General features: G+C 31.3%; 1 protein-coding gene and 1 pseudogene across 1 annotated transcript; both read right to left on the reverse strand.

Moving 5' to 3' along the window:
* Positions 1–2,689: 2,689 nt before the first annotated feature.
* LOC137806894 (protein SRC2-like) lies at positions 2,690–3,819 on the reverse strand. The gene has a single exon (XM_068607260.1). It carries the CDS (start codon positions 3,669–3,671, stop codon positions 2,871–2,873), a length of 801 nt encoding a protein of 266 aa, XP_068463361.1. The 5' UTR covers positions 3,672–3,819; the 3' UTR covers positions 2,690–2,870.
* Positions 3,820–18,654: 14,835 nt separating this feature from the next.
* LOC137805833 (uncharacterized) lies at positions 18,655–22,552 on the reverse strand (annotated as a pseudogene).
* Positions 22,553–22,970: the final 418 nt, after the last annotated feature.

The raw sequence follows: 22,970 nt of genomic DNA on the forward strand, positions 1-22,970 counted from the left end.
ATATTTATAAATATATCTTATTACTATAATAAAATGAAAAATAAAAATAAAAATAGTAAAATAATTAATAAAACAAAATTAATATTCTGTTGGTATATTTTCATCTTTCATGTTATCTATTTGTAAGATTAGTTGTTTTGTTGTTTGACTAGATGTTAACAATATTTTTGTATTTAACTTACTATTTATTGATCATATAGGAGTTATTTCTCAGGTCTTAATGATCTATGGTTTTTACTTTTGTTTTGAGGAGTTTTACACAAAATTTTGGTGATATGTTATTTGGTGTCTTTATTTGTAATTTTGGTAATGTGTTATTGTTGTTTATTTGTTATTGTTTTCTTGTAAATTCTTCTAAGTTAGAAAGATTTATTTTCGTTTCACTATGAGACTTTGTTATGTTTGGTTATTATACGTTTGGTTATTATGTTGTTGTTTATTCATTACAAAGATGAACAAAGAACAAGATAGAAAGCTTAAAATTCTCTAAAATCGCACTAGATATTTGTTCCTACCGGTTGACTCAGTTGTCTTTGCACGTCTCACGATACTCCTACGCCTGATTCTCTGTGCCTTCGTTCGTGTCTCTCTCTCAATCAAGCACCAGAAATCACAAAGACAAAGGGCACCCTAAAGGTCGTTTGCACTCTGACGCTCAAGTCAATCTTAGGACTAGGAAACACCAAACTGTTAAGCGTAAAAGCTCTGTGTCACTATGTGTGTTAAGCGGCGCAAATGAATATCGTTCCTTACTAAGTTTGTTACTTCTCTTTATATAGCCTAGGGTTTCCACTGTTTTCGCTACCCAAAATAGACTTTCTGAGGGGATGGGCCCCAACGCTACTGTTACCCACTCTTAGGGCAACCTAGCGCGTGGGGTTCCCTAACTAGAGTGCAACCTCTGACAGGGTGACCACCTGGATGCCTCCTCGTGCACCTGATCTCTGGGGTCACCTGTCTTGGGAGCACCCTAGCTGTTCACGTGCCATGCATGCATGCAGCTCACCCCTGGAACGTGACCCTCACAGGTCGTATCTTTTCCAGTGGCTCTTTACTTGTGTTACGCCTGAACGCGTCATCCACACCACACGCATGGACCCTCGTGACCTAGGCTTCTCCCTAGCTGATAACTGGTGTGTGGTTTGTGGTCCACCTTTATGGCCCAGCTCTACTGTTTGAGTCACCAATGTCCGATCTCTCATTGTCCTCACAATACTGTCGAGAACACATCAGTACATCCTGGTGATCGACGCCTGACCACTCCTCGACACTTTGGCCCACGTGCCTTACAAGGCACTGGCCCACGCTGCTCGTGGGACCCATCTTACGTGGCCCCATCATTACTAGTGATCAACGACGTCCGATGACTAATCGGTACAATATTTAATTTAACAATATAGATAATGAAAAACAGTCTTGAGATAAATCAGAACCATTAACTATGAATTTATGAATTATTCTTAAATATATAAATATAAAATGATTTTTTTTATGAGATAAAAACTAAAAATTGATATATAACTATTTAATATTGTTTTTTTCTTAAAAACTTTTTGTTAATTTTAATTATATAACAGCAACTGTAATATATGTAAATCCTAGAGTATAAATTTGAATTGTTACACAAATATTTTCTAACAGAATATTTTATCATCTATATAAATATAGAATACCGATACTATATAAAATTTTCAAAAAAAATTATCGTGCTTTCTTTTTACAATTTTCAATAGAAAATTTTAAAAATTCAATGTTAAGTGTTATCTTGAACAAATATGACCAAAATATATATATCACTTTCATGACATTGCATTGCCCACTTGGGGGAGTCACTAGCTCCAATACATTAAACTTTGAAGTTTCAATTATGATACATGCTTGATTTTCATTTATTTTCTTTGTTATCTCTTCAAAATATTAGTATCATGATTTAACTCCTTCAAAGATGATCTTAAGAACATCATAAATGAGCAATACTCGTGCTACTTCAAAACAAAATTATATATTTAAGGAAATTGATTGTCACTATTATTTACATTTATTATCACTATAAAAAAATTTCAAATTTATCCATAACTTATTATATATATATATATATATATATATATATATATATAATTCAACATTACAAATTACTATTCGTCATAAGTTCAGTATTATTTACAAATTATAACCTATCTATGAATATAAATCTATAAATAAATTATTACGCAATATAAATCTATAAATTAATTATTACGCATTATTATCCTCGCTCTAACAACTACCAATACAATGTTTGATTTTACACCTATGCTATTTTTTCATCTCATTCAAATTATTCTTCTACCAAATTTAATATATGGGTGTCATTTTTTCTTACATCAAAGTTTATAACTCTATAAATTATTACATTTTCCTTAATATATTTGCCATTTCTAATATCATTTATGAATTCACATTATCTTTTTGCAAAGAATTTACCCAAAAGTGAAATGGATGATGACAAACAAAATAATGTTAATTTGCAAACATAAATTAAGTATATATACTAATATTAATATGAAACACAATTTGAAGTACCTACAGATAATAATGCTAATATGGAAACACAACTTAAGTACCTACCCATGTTCATACTAACATGTGAGAGAACTACCAAAAGTACAAGGATAACAAAAACCTAAACGAAAAACAAAAATAACAACACTTATACAAGATCTCTCATACATTCATAACCAAACTTGGAAAATTAGCCAAGGAAAACACCACCTGTACACCAAACTAGAAGTAACAAAATAGTGTATACTGTTGCAAAAACCATATTCAAAGTTCACATACTAAAAAAACTATATATATACTGCAAACAAAGAAAGGTAGTAAAAAAAAAATTAAAAATCAAATCCACCAGCATCGCAAGAACCAACATCAGATATCATGTCTCCGATTAGAAGCCCACCCAATGCTCCTCCAAGCAAACCCGCTCCCAATCCCATTCCAAATTTGTTCTTCCCAGCTTTTTGAGCAGGAGCAGAAGGGTAACCGTGCCCGGGTTGTGGCGCGTATCCGTAAGCCGCTTGTGGACCGTACGCATATCCCGCTTGTGGCGGCGGAGGGTACGCATATCCGGCCGCATGTTGTAGCGGCGGTGGAGGAGGATACACGCTTGGATAGGCAGAAGTGGACCCCACAGAAGGAGCAGGATAAGCCGTGACCGGCTCTGTCATGTGAGCAACCGAGAGCACCGGCGCTGACGGCGCTGACTCTTTCCCGGGCGCTGTGATTTTTTCGCTAAATTTGTATGAAAAACTGAGCGCTCCTTTGGGCTTGCCGGAGGGTTTTCTGACCTGGTAACTAACATGCTGGAAGGATTTTCCGTCACCGGGTTGGTCGAGAAGCTCCTTGACGGGGACGAGGACCTGGCCGATTTCCTTGTCGGTGGAGAGGTTGCGCTCGCAGCGGAGCTTGATTTCGAGGGTCAAGCGGTTCTGGCGTGCGAGCGATTCGTTGATAGTTATGTTCTCGGTTACGTTCCACGTGGGGTTGGCGCCGCCGTTTCTGTCGACGGGAGTCTTAATCTTTTGAACGCCGGAGAGCGAAACGACGGCGTACACGTCCATCTTGGAGAAGAAATTTACTTTTTTTAGATCCTTGGCCGATCCGAGGCTGAGTAGTAGCGTTCGGTGTTCCATGGTGACGGTGACGAGAGTTTCAGTGAATTTGCAGATGAGAGATATGAGTCGGTTTTAACTTCTTTGTTCACAAATTAAAGGTCAACCATCTTGAACTTAAAGTGACACTCTTTCGTATTCACGCGTTTTAATATTGTTACTTTTTTTCTCAATAAAGGCGGCTTTGAGGTTGTTATCACATATTTGCCCAATCAAATAAATCACTTATATTATTTTATGTATTTTTCTTTTTTCAGTTTGTTATAGTTAGTATTGTTTTATAATTTTAAAATGACAGAAAATTAAAGTAAAAAAGAAAAGGAAAAATGGCTTAATGAAACAATTTCTTTGGAAACTTCCAAATTGACACTGCAATTGACCAAGTCATGTGTGAGTTCTATGCGTCTGCATAACGACTTTTCCCTATTGTCATTTTCAGCGTGTTTTGCTAGTTCAAGAAAGATAAAACTTAGAATATCCTTTTTTCTTTTTAGCATTATATATTCATAATCCATAATTTTTATATAACCACGTTAGAATCCTTAATATTATTATTTTACTATATATATTTTTATTATCTTCTTAGTACACATATCACAATTGGCTGTTTCCAAGAAGTTGTTGGGACCCTTCTTTCATTCTTCTTCTCTTTTTCTTCTTTTCTTCCAACGAACTTTATTTCCCAGTTACTTCTACTCCGTTTTTTTTATTATATTTCGACTTCTTATTAAATTTTAAAATATTAATTACTTCGTTTTTTTTTATTATTTCTTATAAAAGAATTTAAAAATATCTGAAATAGAGCACGCCCAAAATATCTAATAATTTTATTTGGCAGATGGAATTAAATTCCAGGACCACAACCGGATGCAACTAACGACAAGGATGGAAAAACGTATAATACAAACAAATATTTAGTTTTAACTTTGAAACCTAAATGATTTTTTTGTTTTCCTTTGACTCTTTGATTTAGCGCAATTTCATCTTATATAATAAACCTAATCTTATTCGAATTTTTGAATGAATTAGAATGTAGAGACTTGGTCAAATTTAAGAATCAAATGGGAAACAAATATATGAAATCTGAATTTGCACTTTTTCTTTTCACCACAGTAGGTATTGAACTGTGTGGAGGTGAAGTGGTCGTCATTTACGTGAGGTGGGGATTGAGGAATATGTCTTCATTTATAAACGCTAAAACTATAAGTTAAAGTTAGAGGACATAAGTGTGTGTTATTCAATGCTAATCTCTTCATTTTTGGGTCTCTTCATGTTATGGTTCTTTTCGTTAGGAGCAAAAGGGGAGAGTATAAGTGGAACACTCTCTTACACTCAATAATAAAATGTAGCAATGTTTACAATTAACTATTTTTTTCAAGGATTAGCTCAAGTGCTGATTGTTTAAATGTTTTAAGTTAATTTTATGAAATAACAAATGAGTATTAAAACATTAGATTATCCCGAAAGAGAAACAAAAATTAGTTTTATGCCGTTTCTTTTTAACTAAAATCATCTTATTTCTTATATGATTTTCATTCTCTTTGTGAAAAACCTCAATGGTTCTTAGCGACGGGTGGAACCTCACAACCTTTTTTCTCCTATTTTCTAAATAATTTTGGTGAGAAAGATATGGCAAAGATATTCCAACACTGGAGAAGAATGAAGAAGAATAAGGGAGGTGTTTCTTGTCAGAAACTTAATAGGTGGGGAAGACGATATGGTTTTGTGAGAGTTTTGGATGTGGGAAGCTTGAAAAGGAACTAGATGCTATAAGAGTCAACAATATGAAGTTGCATGTAAATTGTCCTTTGTAAAGCAGACACGAAGGAAAAGATGGTGTGTATCAAAGAAAGGAAGGAATTTTTGGTACACATAAAGAAGATGAGCATACCGAATAACAACTAAATTGATTTATATGAAGAAGGAAATCAATTGTGCAGATGAACAAACTATGGTGGTGGGATAAAATTGTAGCTTCCTTGGGTTGGGCTTTGATTGCAAAATGCAGGTTTGCTCACTCCAAGTTGAGAGTTTATCTGAGGTATCTGAGTGAAGGCCCGAGTTTCTTGAGTCCTAAAGTGGAGGGTACTTTTTTCACAAAGTAACGAAAACCTCCCTCTCCCAACAATGGAGGGATGACAGGTTGTTGCAGCCCCTGTCCTCTATTCCTACTAAGCTTGGTTTACTTAGACCATCATCTTTTAAAATAGTCGTGGGTGAGATCTGTTTTTTAGGACAAAATGGACAAAATGGAGGTACATATTTTTAGATGGAGAACAGTGAATAGATTCACGGATTTAAGAGTTATCTTTATCATTTAAATTTGTCATTGCTTTTTGTTTGACTCATTTTGTTCTTATTGTTCTAGGCATCTTAATTCCATTATGCTTATTTTGATTTTAATTGTGAAGAACTAAAAAAAAAAATATAAGTTGTTTGAGTAGTGGTTGATTTAATTCCGAACATAGAATGCAAGTGTTCATATGAATTGAATCTCAATCCAATATCATTTTCAAAAATTGAAAAGTGAATTAAAAATATGCATAAAAAAGAATATGGAAATTTTGAATCCATAAAAACAAAGAAAAGTTAACTGCATTCACCTTTCAAAATTCAAATTGCTAAAAAAAAAGATTCTATTTGTGTGACAAATTACTTTCATAATTGTGGAATTTTATCCTTCATGCTTTGACAATTTCTAAACATAAACTTCATAATTAAAGTCTAAGTAAGTTTCTTTGAGTCTTCAAACATGTTTTTATTGTTTATCTTGTTTATAGTTTTGTCTTCATCTTGATTCAACTTTGGTTTAACTTTCTTTCTTTAAACTTTTCTTACCTGTTTTTAAATTCTCTTGTGGAGTCCTTTTTGAGTGAGTGATAAGAGTTTTGACCTCTTTCACTTGAAGTTTTTCTCACAAGTGTGGACTCTTGAAATTTGGGAACCCTTTTCTTGAGTGAACTTAAACCTTTTTTCATCCTTTTCTCAAAAGTCGAGTGATACACATGAGTGAGTGAATTAATTGTTGCTTTAAACTAATTGTTTGATTTTGTTTATACACAATTATGGCTCCTTTGTCATAATGGGAATCTTCCAAGCCACTTTTTCCCAAAAGGGAAAAGAAAATGGTGGAGCTTAAAGAGACCAAGAGGAGTTTGGTTCAAATAGAGAAGGATATACGACAAATGATGAAAAGACTTCAAATGCTAGAAGAATCACAAGAGAGGCAAACCCAACAAAGAAGATGGGAAGCCTAGGAGAGCCACAAGGTATCAAAGGCATTATGGAAGTCAAGAGCAAGATGATGAAGAATGGAGAGGGCACAATTATGAAGATAGGCACCACCATCATCAACAACACAAGAAGACAATTTCTTTTGTAAAGTTACCTAGTTTTAATGGGGATAGTGATCCAAATTTGTATCTAGGATGGGAAGCTAAGGAAGAAAAAATCTTTAATGTATACGATGTAGATGAGGACCAAAGTCTTAAGTTAGCTTCCCTAGAGTTTGAGAATTATGCCATCCAATGATGACATCAACTTGTAATGGACATTAGGCTAAACAAGAGGCTAGTCATGATCTCTTGGAATGATTTAAAGGTTTGCATGGACGCGCGGTTTATTCCTCCTCATTCTGGGAAGGAACTCTAGTTGAAGCTCCAGGGACTTCATCAAGGATCTAGGACGGTAGATGAATACTTTAAGGATTTAGAAGTTATTTTGACTAAAATTAATATGCATGAAAGTGAAGAGTCAAAGATAGCTAGATCTGTGAGTGGATTAAGAAGAGAAATTTAAAATGTTGTAGAACGATATGAGTATACCTCTTTGGAAAAATTGGTTCACCTAGTCATCAAGGTCGAATCACAAGTTTTAAAGAAAAACTCTTTTCAAAATACTCATAATGATGACTTTTACAAATCATCTTGGACGGACAAAAATAAATTTCAAAATCGAGATTTCCCTTCCACTTTCTCTAGAGAATCCACCTCACAAAAACAACTTTCTAAAGACAACCCTTCTCCTTCTAGTCCTAAATCGCCAACCAAAACCTCAAATAAAAAATGTTTTAAATGTTTAGGTTTTGGACATATAGCTGCAAATTGCCCTAATAAAAGAACCATGATGGTAAAAGTAGGGATAATAGTAAGTGATAATAGTGCTCCATCTTCTAGATCTAAACACTACCCTTTCTAAAACCCCTAGTGAAGATGAATACGAAATTCCTTGTGTAGGTGAATTATTGGTGGCAAGGTGAATGTTGGGAACAATTCAAAAGCCTTTTGATGAAATCCAAAGAGAAAATATTTTTCACACTCGCTGCCTTATCAACAACAAGTTATGTTCCATGATCATAGATGGGGAGTAGTTGTGCTAATGTGGCAAGTACAAAAGTAGTGGAGAAGCTTGGATTACCCATGATCTCTCATACAAAACCTTATAAATTACAATTTCTTAGTGAAAAGGGTGAAATAATGGTTAATAAATAAGTCCTCATAACATTTTCCATTGGAAAATATAAAGATGAAGTTTTGTGTGATGTTGTGCCAATGGAAGCCAAAATGTGCTTTTGGGAAGGCCTTGGCAATATGATAGAAAAAAATACCAACAAAATTTCTTGCAACTTCCAAGGACACAAGATTATCTTAAAACCTTTATTTTCAAAAGAAGTTAATGAGGATCAAATAAAAATGAAAATAAAAAGAGAAAATGAAAAGGGTCAGGAAGAAAATAAAAACTACCTATCCTATGTATTCTCTTTCCTTATCTTTTTCATCCACTAACAATTCTAAATACTTGAAATATTTGTTAGAGAAATTTAGGGATGATTTTCAAAATCCTCCCAAAGGTTTTCACCTTATAAGAGGCATTACACATAAAATTCACTTTCTCCCGATATATTCTCTACAAACAAAACATGTATATAGGACTAATACACAAAAACTTCAAAAGATGCACATAAGCTTGATTCACTTCTCACCTTTCAAAACCTTCTTATCTTTTATGTGAACAAACTAACTATGTTATCTACAGGAGCTCTAAATTCGATGACAAATTCTTTCCAACCTAGAGGGCCTGATATGACCCAACTTCACAAGAAGTTATCCACGAACCCAAATGACTATTCAAGGCTAGGTCAAACAAACATTCTCTCTGTAAGTTGTGATCTTTTGTATTATATGATGGGAAGGCTTGGGTTTATTAGTAAGTGGATAAGTTTGATAAAAGTATGTTTGGAATCAACAACTATATTTGTTCTAGTAAATGTTGGGATTAAGAGAGATGAGCTCTTTACTTTCACTTTTATTTTAAACGGTAAGGAAAATTCCAATTCCCTTTAAATATATAGGCATAATTGTTGGTGGTAACTCTAGAAATACTAAGTTTTGGGATGAGGTTGTACCTAAAATTAAAAACAAGCTTTCAAAGTGGAAGGGTAGAACTTATCATTTACTGATAGGGTGTGTCTCATAAAATTAGTATTATCTGTTGTACCCTTGTTTTATCTATCTTTATTTAAGATTCTAATATTTGTAAGCAACAACATTATTAGAATATAGAGGAAAATTCTATGGGGATGGAGGAAGGAAGAAAACAAAATTGCATGGATTAAATGGGAGGATTTTACTAGTGCAAAAATATGATTTTATGATAACTTATTATGACGGTTGTAATTCACCCGTCATAATAAATTAAGCAGTGGTACAATTATAAATAATATGATATTTACTATGTCAGTTAAAATGAAATGAAAACTATCATAAAAAATATTTATACCAATTTACTATGATGGTTATAATATACCAGTCATAATATATTAGACTAAAAATTTATTATATCAGTTAAAATATTTATCTGACATAAAAAATATAATAATTTTTTCACTCTTTTCATCTCTCCCTTCCTTCATACACCATTTCCTTAAGTAATGTTTTCATATCTATTTTCTTTAAATGTTAAAATTCTTTAATAATATAAATTAGAAAAAGAATAAATTGACTTTATTTTTTAAATTATTATTCCACTCTAAAAAATAATATTTTTTCAATTCCAGTAAATAAATATTTTAAAAATATTTTGTAAATAAATAATTAAAAATATGTAATTTTAACAAATTTTTTTCTTAGTTTCACGCTTTCTGTTGCAGAAATCTCATATCTCATTTTTCTCTTTCTCTTCTTCAAAAATCCTAAATCCTAACTTCCATCTCACCCACCGCATCACAGCACCACCGCACAGCATCACCGCACCATCGCACATAAACCTCACCAAATGTTGGAAGCTGGTTTTGTCTTTGCGAAAATTTTACCAAAATGGTTTTAGATTTACGTAAATGGTTCAATGAGAAAAAAATTACAGGAATTGGCATTTTTTAGTCAAAGTTGTCAATGGTGTAGGCAACATCAATTAAATTCATTAATCTGTCCATTTTTTTTAATTAAAGTTACCAACCGGATTAACAACTTCAGTTTAAATAAAATTGGACACTTGATTGACAACTTTAGTATATTTTATCTCAATTAAAGTTGTTAATTCGGTTGAAAAATTCAGTTGATTTTTTTTAAAATAATTAATATTTTTTAAAATTAAAAAATGTATATAATAATATTTTAAAAATTGTTTAAAATTACATGAAGTGAATAAAAATAAGAATATTGTGAAAAATTGTATTTTATAGATAAATAATATTAAAAAAATTAAAACTAAATTTTGTTTTCACAAAAAACAAAGTTACCTAAAATTAAGTTGGATTAAAATAGGTTGTGTGATAAATGTAAAATATTTAGTCCTTTTTAAATATTGTTAAAACTAAAAATATTTTTGTTGTTTTTAAAACATTGAAATTATGTTCGTGAAGTAGTATTTGTAGTTGATAAAATGATAAATAAGTACAATTTATACATGATTAGAAAATATAAATGTAGGAAATGTTGTCATCTATGATAACCTGTGCCACATGGTGGTCTTCTTTGTTGCTTTTGTGGTCTTTCTTGTGGCTGTTGTTCGGATGGAAGGGTAGGAGGGGCAAAGGTGGAATATGATCGTCAGTGCCTTCGACTTCATTGTCATCACTCTGATTTCAAATACTTGTGAAGACATTGTTGGTCAATAATACTGCATGAATGACATTGTATTGTAGGCAGATGAGGGGTCATGGTAGAGGTTGCAAAGGGATTTGATGGACTAGCTAAAAATTGTTGTTGAGATGGAAATGTTGAATAGTTGAAAGGTGGTTGATGGAATGATGATTGGAATGACATGTTAGATTGATCTCTATATCCGAACAATTGGGTCGGTTGAACACCCGACGGACGAAAAGAATGTTGTTGAAACGATTCAACTTGAGAAGAAGACCCGACATGATGTTGAAAATATGTGTTAATTTTGGATGAGTGAATGAAGAATAATAAATAATTTTGTAATTGAACTTACATTGTCAACGGACGATGACTGTATAGGTGAGATGTAGTGGATAGTATGGTTGATGTACCATTGCATGTATGTTGACTTGTCATGCAAATGGCCATTTCTGTTAAACTGATTTTCGAGAATTAGATGATTATGACGGTCATTCAACATAGCTATCCATGCGACATGATATTGTGGCTATTATCGACTAGTTTGTCCTCTCATATCCTCTTTGTGAAGTTGATTAAGGTTGAATAAGTCACTTGGAATACTCTATCGAAATCCAAATTGCGCATAACCCTATCAACCTAATGAAATTCAACTGTTGTGAAACATATGAGAGGAACTCGTGCAATTAGGGAAACCTCAATAGTGATCAAACGCCTAACATAATCCACTCAATATGGAGTCCAAAGAAAATGTAAATAAATGTTTGAAACATCAGTAATATGAAATTTCCAGTTAAAATGATATGTTAGTTTATATATTGGTCACAACCTCTTTAGCTTTAATGCCTTCAAGCGTTGCTCGTATTTGTGGAGCAGTGGTTCCTCCTGTGTGCGTCCTATGCATCCTTCGAGTCCACCTAACGTAAGTAAAGGAATATTAAAAACTTTGTTTTCTTGTCTCAAAAATTAATACAAAAATAACATATCTTTTCCCGAGTGGGAAACCAACCCCTTGTTGAACTTCTTCATCGGTCAATGGTTGAAGTTGTGGAGAAATGCATGTTAGGCGTTGTCATGCCCAACATTGTAAAAGCAACGTGCAACCTCTAATATTATCTTGATTAAAGTCTATTCCGTGATCGAGCGCACGATACAGAGTAGCCAATACAGCTGACCCCCAACTATAATTCCTGATGTTGTTCAAGTCAGCCAACAATAATAGATACATTAAATGTACCTTACTACCTGAAGAATCTGACATCAATTGGCTCCCAATAAGTGTTAATATGTGGGCTCGAGCATGTTGAGCAATAACATCATCAGTTGCATGATGTGGCAGTTCTTGAAAAGTGTTGTTAAGCCAAGTCAAATTAATTTCATTTTACCGTTGTAGAGGGTGGTATAAATCTAAGCAAACTGCTCACACAAAGATATTAAATCACCACTTGTAATCTCGGTGACAACCTCTCTGTCAATAGGTAAACCCAATACCAATTCCACATATTCCAAAGTAATAGTTGTTTCACTGAGAGGAAGTGAAAGGTATGAGTTTTTGTTCTCCACCTGAAAGCAAGAAGACCAAATTTGATTGCATTGCTAAAAACATAATAACTTCTGCCTTGAATTTTTCAGATGAATTTTTCAAGGTCTCTCAATGCAAATCAACAAAGGAAATGTGGGACACCTTGGAGGTAACTCATGAAGATACTAATGAGGTGAAAAGAGGCAGAAAGCATACTCTAATCCAAGAGTATGAAATGTTCAAAATGCTCAAGGGTGAGACTATTGCTGAAGTTCAGAAGAGGTTCACTCACATCATCAATCACCTCATGAGCCTTGAGAAAACCTTTGAAAAAGAAGAGCTAAACATCAAGATCCTCAAATGTCTTGATAGATCTTGGAAACCTAAGGTAACTGCTATATCTGAATCAAAAGATCTAACATCATTGAGTATGACTTCTTTGTTTGGCAAGCTTAGGGAACATGAGTTGGAGATGAATAGACTCAATGTTCAAGAAAGTGAAGACAAGTATGTAAGGAGTATTGCCTTAAAAGCTGTCAAGCACAAAAGCAAGCAAGAATCCAGTGATGAAAGTGATGAAGAGAACCTTAGTTTGCTATCTAGAAAGTTTAGAAAATTCTTGAAAAGGAACCGCAACAAAGACACCAACAAAGAAAGGTATGGAAACAAAAAATCCAATGATTTTAATTCCAATAACTATACTTGTTTTGGTTGTGGTGAGCAAGAGCACATAAAGGCAGATTGCCCAAATAAAGAAAGCAAGGAGAAGAAGTCAAGCTACAAAGAAAAGAAGGGAAAGTAAAAAAGGGCCTACATAGCTTGGGATGAGAATGAAGTCTCCTCATCAAACTCATCATCAAGTGAAAAAGAAAAGGCAAACATATGCTTGATTGCAGAAGGAGATCCTGAGTCATGCAGCTAAAGTGATGTAAGTTCATGTGCTTCTCTAAATGTTGAAATTATAGTGAATTGCTTGAAGCTTTTCAAGAAACACATGATGAAGCTAATAGATTGGTTCTTTCAAACAATCGATTGAAAGAGCTTAACAACTGGCTTGAAAAGAGAGTTAAGGCACTTGAAGAAGAGCTGAAAAAATCAAAAAGTGATTTTGAAAATCTAGAAACTCATTGCAAAAACTCTTCTTGCAAGTGTGACACTCTCATTTGTGAAAATTGTGAAAATCTTGAAAAGGAAGTGCACTACCTTGTTAGTACTGTGGATAAGCTTTCAAAAGGAAAATCTAACTTTGAGAATGTCTTGGCATCTCAAAACTGTGTTTTTGGAAGAGCTGGATTAGGGTTTAATCCACAAAACAAGCAAGATAAGTTTTCGAAGAATTTTTCAAAACAGCCAGTAAAACAACCGATTGTTAAGTCGTAACAACCGGTTGTTACATGCTTTTATTGCATGAAGAAAGGTCATTCTGTTAGATTTTGCAAAATAAGGAAATTTTCTGTTCCCAGAGGCTTTATGAAATGGATTCCCAAAGGTTGTGAGGTTTCAAATGATAAAAACTAGTACGTTGACCCGTGCAACGCACGGGAATTTTTCTAATATTTTATATGTAAATATTAATATTAGAAATAATAATTTTATTTAGATATATATAAATTATTAAGTTGATGAAATGAAATTAAATATATTGCAAGTTTACGTACTTTTAGTCTATTAATGAATTTAATATAACATAACATAAATAATTAAAAATTCATGAATATATTTTTGCCATAATAAATAAATTACAATACAATAACAATACAATAATTTGAACAAATACATTATATAAACAATTATCTAATACTATGTATCCATTACGTATTTATGGTGAAAATGAAGTCCTCTTCACCAACCTCATGCTATCTTCATGCTGTAATTTAATCTGCAAAAAAAAAAAAAACTCTCCAAAAAATTTTTGCAATTAAAAAATAGAATTCATTAGATTATACCAAGTACAATTATTAAAAAAAACCATCAGTAAATGTGTGTTTCTTTCAGAAACATATTGTAGACAAAATCATATTAAATTAAGAAGTCACCTTTTATGATATAAATTAAATTAAAATGTAATGTAATATAATACAAATAAAACATAATGAAATATAAATACAATGAAATACTATTATATAAATAACTAAAGATCTTAAAAAACATACAACAATAATAAACATATATACATCATCAGGTTTCTAGATAAAAAAAGCAACAATTAATACTTCAATGACTAATTAATAATAAACAATATACAAAGAATAAAATGAATATAAGCATTCTCTAATATTAACACAAAATGTATAAAATAAAAAATATGACCAAAGATTTTTATGACTTTAATATACTGGCAATTGTTATAGCGTTAAACATATGTAATAATGCCAACCTATTATAAATATATCAGATAATGAAACAAAATTGTAATAATTTATGTATTCACATTGCAAGAAATGCATGAACAAATAGAATATGAATACTACTAAACAGAAACATATAGTGAATATAATATAAACATAAAGAGTACCTAACTGTTTAGGTTTCCAAAAAAGTCCAAGCAGAAAAATAAATATGTCTGAGCTTTCTTAATCACTGGTAACTATTATGCTATGAGAATAATAAAAGAAATTATGCAGGATAGCTTAAACTGTGAATAGAAGTATGTAACAGAACCCTGATATGAGAAGAAGGATTTCTCGCATCACATTCAAAGATAATCTTGTCTCCTTCACGAAAAGAATGAAGACTACAAAAATTCTTCCACCCTTTGCCAAGTTTAATCCGTCTAGAAGGAGACTTCCCTTTCAAGACCTTGCATTCCACATCCATTAGTAGACCATGCAGAGTAACCTTATTGAATCTCCCTTGTCGAATATATTGTGAAAATTTAGCAGGAAGATCCTACAACAATATCGAAATAATAAGTAAATAGAAATGAAGTAGAATATAATACAGAGCATTTTTAAATAAATCAATTTTATACTAACCAGATAACTGAGTTTGATACTTAATCGAGACATCTTTATGGAAAAATGGTCGAAGGGGCCAATGCTTAAGGGTTCCTTCCCTTCAATTTCGTCCAAATAACGATTTACTCCACTCTGAGGGACGTCATCCATATAAACAGTTATATGGAAAGCGTTGTGACCCACATAACGGAATAAAATGTAGTTATCATATATGAAACCATAAAAATCAAACAAATTAAACCATCCACTCAATATTTCCGGCGACAATAAATTTTCGTTATATTCCACTATATGGACGTTTCCTTCTGAATCAGCCAGGGTCCACTCCTTTCCAAGTTCTTTTTGAAACTCGATGGCGAAAGCCCGATCTACATAACCAAGCTATTGTTTTTCAAATAAAGAAAAAAAATGTCAGCAAATGAAGAAAATGTTTAAAAGAAGAAATTTTTGAAAGAAATATAAATATACATACTTCACCACGGCTGTTCATGCACCAAAAGACTCCTCTTGTTTGAAGTCTAATGATTTCTTCAGCACCGGGCGTCATTAAATGAGTAATGGAGAAAACGCCAAGAAGTAAGTAGGAGAGAAAATGAATAATAGAGAAAGCACCAAAAAGAAAGTAGTAGATGAGGATATTTTATAGAAGATTTAAGTAGAAAAGAGTACGGTTGTGAATAATAAAAAACACCACAATGTTATGACCTTTTGTTTGTCCAGGGTCTCTTTCATTTCAAGTACAACATTAATTAATATTAATTAATTAATAATCTTTTAATAATATTAAAAAATAACAATTAAACTGAATTATAACAGGCATACTTCAATATAATAATACAGAATACATAATTATATAATATATAATATTATATATTATGTATATAAATTTTTTAATATTTAATTATAATAAAAATAAAGTTAAATTTAAATAATATTGAAAATGAATTAAATTTTAATTATATAAAAAAATGATTGTAGGGAAGCGAAATTTAAATTTAAACTATTAATGTTTAATGTTAAAATGATTATCTATATCTACCAAATCTGATAGGAAAGAGGAATGAATATTTTGAAAACTCTGTAAGAGAGATTACATTAGCCACGTGTATCTGAAAAAATACAAAATCAAGTAAGTCAGACTCAATCTAAAAAAATACAAATCAAGTAGGTGACAATATCTGTAAATTTGTGAGTTGATTGCTATAAGATATATGGAAAGCACGCATGTATCAATAAATAAAGCCTTTAAATATTTTTTTTATTTAAAAAAATTGTTTTATTTAATAAATGTTTTGGAATAATAAATTTGTTCATTTTTAAGAAGTTTGATGATGAGAAATATAACATAAAAAGAAGTCGCCCCAGAAAAAAAAATCATTACAGACAACATATAATTATTTGACATAAATAATAATAATAATAATAATAATAATAATAATAAGCATGTAAATCTAAAGGTTAAAATTAAAATAATGTTTAAAAAAAAAATTATTGTGTAAAAAAATAAATTTGGAAATCCTAAAATTTGGAAATTGGGATGAATGATTACCTGCTTCATTAACTCTGCATAGGAAGAATCAAGTAAATTTCCAAAAAAGTGTATCAGGAAAATACAAAGGGCACACTCTATCTCAAAAAGAATAAAATAAATTATTGAGTTAATTATTCTGACACCTATTTAATGCAACCATGTATCAATAAACAAAAGCCTTGAAAATAAGAAATGATCTACCTTGTATCTTGTTGAGCATAATGTTGATATATAATGACCACAATAACTTATATAATGCATTTAAGGTATAAGTTATAAGTAATAAAAACAGAGCATGATTAAATAACAAATCATGGTTAGACATAGCATGCAATTTGTCGTAAAAATATTATATTCAATTTATCAACCATTTAAATAATAATTCGTTATTCAATTTAGTACATGTATTTGAAGAATAAGTATAACGTAATTGACATACCTGTAAAGTTTCTAAAGATAAACAATGTTACAGAAAATTTTCAGAAAAATAATTTATTATATTATTATATTAGTTATAAATAAAAAAACTAATTAAAGTAATGTAATTAGTGTTACAAATTGTTTTAACTCCAATATTAAGCATACCTAAAACATTTTGTCCAATGATGAAACCAACACATTACACAAAGAAATATTAAAGAATAATTCTATTAATAAATCAAAATATGTTCTCAATAGAAATTAAATAATATGTACTGAGTAACAAATAGAAACTAAAATTGTCCAAATAGTAAAACCGCTAATAATTAATAAAACACATTGCTATTAATAATAAAACAAACTGTTAAAATGTACACAAAAATGATGAGAATAAGAGAAAATAATTTTATAAAAGTTATGAAAAAATCATGAATAATAGATTTTTAGGAAACAAAATAATTTTACATTCCTGTAACAATTGTTGAAAAATAGTTCTACAAATTAGTACATATGATTTGAAGAATAAGTATAAGATATTGTACATACCTGTAAAGTTTCTTGAAACAAATAACTCACCTGAAATATTCAAGAAAAAAAATTATTATATCAGTTATAAATAAAAAAAACCTGATTAAAATAAGATAATAATAAAAATTTATATATATAATATATAAATGTATTGAAGTCTAAGAAATTGTTTTAACTCTATTATTAAGCATACCTGAAACATTGTGTCCTGTGATGAAACCAAAACATTATACAAAGAAATTTTAAAGAGTAATTCTACAAATCATCAAATTATATTTTGAATAGAAATTAAATAATATGTAGAGAGTAACGAATAGACTCTAAAACTGTCCAAGCAATGCTAATAATACATAAAATTTCATCATTAAAATTACTTCCTTTTCAATCAATGTTGAATGAGATATGATCATCCAGTTCGTAGCCCTGAATAGCATTTGACTCCATAAATCAACAATTTCACATTGCCTTTCAAGAGCCTGAATAATAGATTAAGTACACAAATATATACACGAAATTTGTAATAGAAATAATAAATTATGTAAATTAATAATTTAAGTAAGCATACATCATCAAGTGCTTAAGAGAATAATCCTTATGAAGTGCTTCATAGAAGCATCCTCATGAAGTGCTTTAGAGATTCATCATTTATGAACTTTAATGTTACAAAATTGTTTCTTCTTATAAGTAATTCCTGTAAAACATTAATGAAATTAACAAACTTTGACAAAGGTATGTTAGAATAGGATCTAACACATTCTACAATTGATAAAGAATGCGTACCATACTTTCAAGATGACCATTAATATTTGTGTCACACAAAAGCATTGATCAAAACCTATTAGAGACAGTGTATATCAGTTCTTAAATTGTTGTTCATATATTACAAAAAAAGATATGAGAAATAAAAATATATTTCAATTAATTAAAGAATTTTCATACCTCATATGTAAGGCTGTAAGTTAATACTTCAAACATTTTCGAATATTTCTTTGTAAACCACGTTAGTAGTGAAATTAGTGGTAATACCATTATCATCCAAAATCAATATCTTCAACCCTTTCTTAGATTTTACTCTGGAAAAAGCAATATATAACTGTCCGTGTGTAAAGACTGGACGCGATAGATATAGACCAACTTTATTGAGAGTTTGACCTTGACTTTTATTTATTGTCATGGCAAAACACAGCGATATTGGAAATTGCGTTCTTTGAAACTTAAATGGCAAACCTGTTTCCGAAGGAGTCAAGTTCATTCTCGGAATAAATATCTGATCACCTATATTTTTCCCAGTAATAACTTTGGCACCAATAACATTTTTCCCCAAGTGAGTTACCTGTAATCTTGTTCCATTGCAAAGTCCATTGGCTTGATCAATATTTCTTAGAAGCATTATTGGAACTTCGACTTTTAATTTAACACAATGATTAGGAATTCCATAGCATTTGATATCATTCAAAAATTCAGTTGTAAACCACTCAGCTTGAGTATTTTCTTGTTCTTCACATTCGCAAGGACTGTCTGAACTTAAATAAGTAACTTCAGATCCTAGTATTAATGATAAAATGAATTCATTCACTTGATCCACACATTCTGTTGTTGGACATAATATTGCACCATCATCAAAAGAACCATCAGATGTCACATTGTTTATGTAGGAGGGATAAACAAACTCAATCAACTGCAGTAAAGGTTGTTCAACATCTAAAATTAAATTCACTTCTGGTATTTCAATCATTCCTTGTCCCAACTCATTTAACTCCATATCTACATCTCCAATGTGAAGTATCCAATCAGCAAACTCTTTTATTTCTGTTTGACTTTGCATTGATGTATGACTGTTTAATCTCATATTCTCTGTAAGTTTTAAGATTTTGCAATGTTTCCATAAGTTCGATTAATTTAATGTTGCCTTCACAATGTCATATTTTGATCCATTTTTTACAACAGGTAATATCTGATGAAAGTCTCCTCCCAATACAATTACTTTACCACCAAAAGGTTTAAGAGCATTTTCTTCACTTTCAGCTCTCATGACATCCCTTAAAGTTCTATCCAGGGCTTCAAAACATAACCTATTAATCATTGGGGCTTCATCCCATATAATTAATTTCGTTTTGATCAACAATTTGGCCCTAAGACTTCCTTGAGGAATATTAGAGGTTGACTCTTCATTTATTACCAAAGGAATGGAAAAGGTAGAATGAGTTGTTTTTCCTCCTGGAAGTAACAAAGAATCTATAACGCTAGAAGCTACATTTAACAAAATCAACCCTTTTGATCTAATAGAAGTGGACAAAGTTTTCCACGTGAAAGTTTTTCTAGTTCCCCCATAACCATATAAGAAAAAAAAAACCACCAAGTTCTAACAGGACTGTTGTCATTATATTCTCATAGACTTCCACTTGCTCTGGAGTAAGAGTTTGAAAAAGAGAACAATGCATTTCAGACATTTCTATTTTGTCATAATTCAATTCATCAATAATGAATCTATTTTGATAAATAAACGAATCTGAATGAATAGGTTCTGGCAGACTTGGAAAATCTTTCAAACACTTACCATTTGAAATTAATAACTCTTCTACTTGTAGAAGACAAAGGTTTTGTATTTGAGCATCTTTAATTCTAAGACCTAGGAAAGAAATTATATGTCATACAGTAATTATAAATTATAAATTTCAAATAAAAAAAATTATACTTGGTAGGACAAACTCCTTTCTTTTTTGGTATAAAATATCATCTGATAACAACTTCCATGTTTTGTTCCACACTTCATCTGGTCTAGAGATAGTATTCATCAGTAAAAGGGTAACAAAGAGTCTTCTCAACTGATTTCCTGAAGCAAGGTCATTGCACTCTATAATGGCATCAATAAACTCTTTATCATCTACCAATAGCCCCATTGCATAGCATGCCTCTTTATATGTTTTGTGAATGAAACCATTAACAGTTTTGATATTATCATACTTACAACAACCCTTTTGATAATTCAACAATAACCTCAGATAATATAATTCCCCTGACCCTGCAGGAATATATGTTAACCTTCCAATACTAACACCAATTTTCCTTGGCTTCCACTCTCTTCTGTCTGCCATCCAAACAAAATATCTAGGGTATTCACAATAAGTCAAATTTTTTCCCAGTGGATAAATTTTATTAGCTTCAAACCAAGCTAAAAACATTGTTCTTTTATGTTCATTGAAGTTCAATATTTCTTCAATTGTCTTTAAAGATAATTGGTTGCTCGTACAATAGATGAAAAGTCAATCGTTAAACTAGAGGCCATCTATGATGAATATCAAAGGCAAATATTCTCCACACAGCTTCATATGGGGATATGTATATACAATAATAATACTGTTTAATTTCATCAATAATTGGGGTCTCTTTAGAGTCTTTATCAGCAGTAGTAATTTTCAAATTGGCTCTATCTGGACCCTTGTTCACATATTTAAACAAATACTTGATTGAATTTGATTTGTTGCAATATTATGTGTTAACATAGGCTTGATACCTCAGTAGTAGCAAAGGGCTATATGGCACAACATTTCTATTGTCCAACTTAATTCCATTTTTAAGAATGAATGTTCCATTATCTTGACGTTTATAACATGCATAACCATCCTCATCAATAGTAGTCAACAATTTAAATTTCTTGGGGTAAAATTTCGAACATCTACCGTTAATCATGCAAGGTGAACTTATTCGACTTACCCCGCAAGGGCCATGTATCATGTAGGTTGCCACTGCCTTTGACAATTTAGGATATAAAATTGCATTGGGTAATTCTGCAGAAATGACTCCATCAATATCTGTTGGATTTCTTAACTTTTTCTCTCCATCCAACCACAGTAATATGTGGGCATGAGGTAAACCCCTTTTTTGAAATTCCACAGTGTACATACCTATAAGAATATGAAAAAAAATCTTCAAAATGTAATACATAATAATATAGCAAAGAAATTGTTAAATATGGGTTAATGTGGATTACCTGCATTAACTTTGCCAAAATAGTCATGTTTTTTGAAGTCAATCATCATTTGATCTAATTTCATCTTGAAAACTCTACAAACAATGTCTGGCCTATCAACATCATTTAATCCTTTTGAAGTAACAAAGTCACGTATTTCTGACCAATTTACGTTGCAGGTAATAATGATAAATAAATCTGGATATCCAAATGTTTTGCAAATGGCCATAGCATCTTGGCAATTGTTGAACATATACCTCATTCCTCCTGTAAAAGATGAAGGTAAAACTATACGCTTTCCAATTGCAGAAGAATTTGTTTCTCCTCGATTCATTGCTTCTTGTACACCTTGTAAAATATCACAATGGATTGTTTTTTGGTTTAGCCTTATAAACGACAATCTTTGAGCTTCAACCATTGTATATGCATCAACCAAAAATTGTTGAAACAATCGACGTGAATTGACTATATTCCCAAACTCCACATTTCTTTCTTGAATTCTAAATGCAATAAATTCCCTTGATGAAATACGACTTCTCTTACGTTCTCTGCTATTACTTCCAGAATTCCGTATTGGAATCTGTTCTTGATACCCATCCTCTCCAAAGGGGAATATTAATGGATATTGTAATGGAATAAAGGTTGCATGTGTTTCATGGAGTCTAAACATTTGTCCTGATTTTTTTTTCACTATGATATCTCGCCCTACATCCATGTTGCTCATATCACCCACAATTAATGCAGCTATCTCATCTGTTGTAGGGGTATTGTACACTCTTGGATCTTTGCATCGGTGTCTAAATAACCTCAATGCAAAATCTGAATTTACATCATCATGCACAAAATCTCTTACTCTTCTAAAACTTTTTGCCAAAACATTGTTGTCATCAATCATCTTGGTATGATCTTCAATCTAGGATTTGTCAAACTTCACCTTTTTCACTTTCGACATGCAATTTTTAAAAATATATCATTAAAAATTATCTTTGAATTAATCCAGTAAATAGAAAGTAAATCATTAAAGTAACTGAATATAACACATACCCAAAATGAGATAATCTATTTCATTTTGAGTGTCATATATGTAAAGTTGTGCAAACTTAGGAGATAATCCACTATCGAGGAGCAAGCTTCCAATCCTATGATAGTTTTGTCCATGCAGAATAAATTGAGGAGGTCCATATCCATCATTTATCGAAGACTGAATATTCCCTCCAATTGAAGTAAATGAAAACATACTATTGTAACTTCTAATATTTTGTAAATAGTGTTGACTTCGACTATCTTGCCCATTTAATAACTCTAACAACAAT

This window comes from Phaseolus vulgaris, chromosome 3 (assembly GCF_000499845.2).
Source record: "Phaseolus vulgaris cultivar G19833 chromosome 3, P. vulgaris v2.0, whole genome shotgun sequence".
Classification (NCBI taxonomy): Eukaryota; Viridiplantae; Streptophyta; class Magnoliopsida; order Fabales; family Fabaceae; genus Phaseolus; species Phaseolus vulgaris.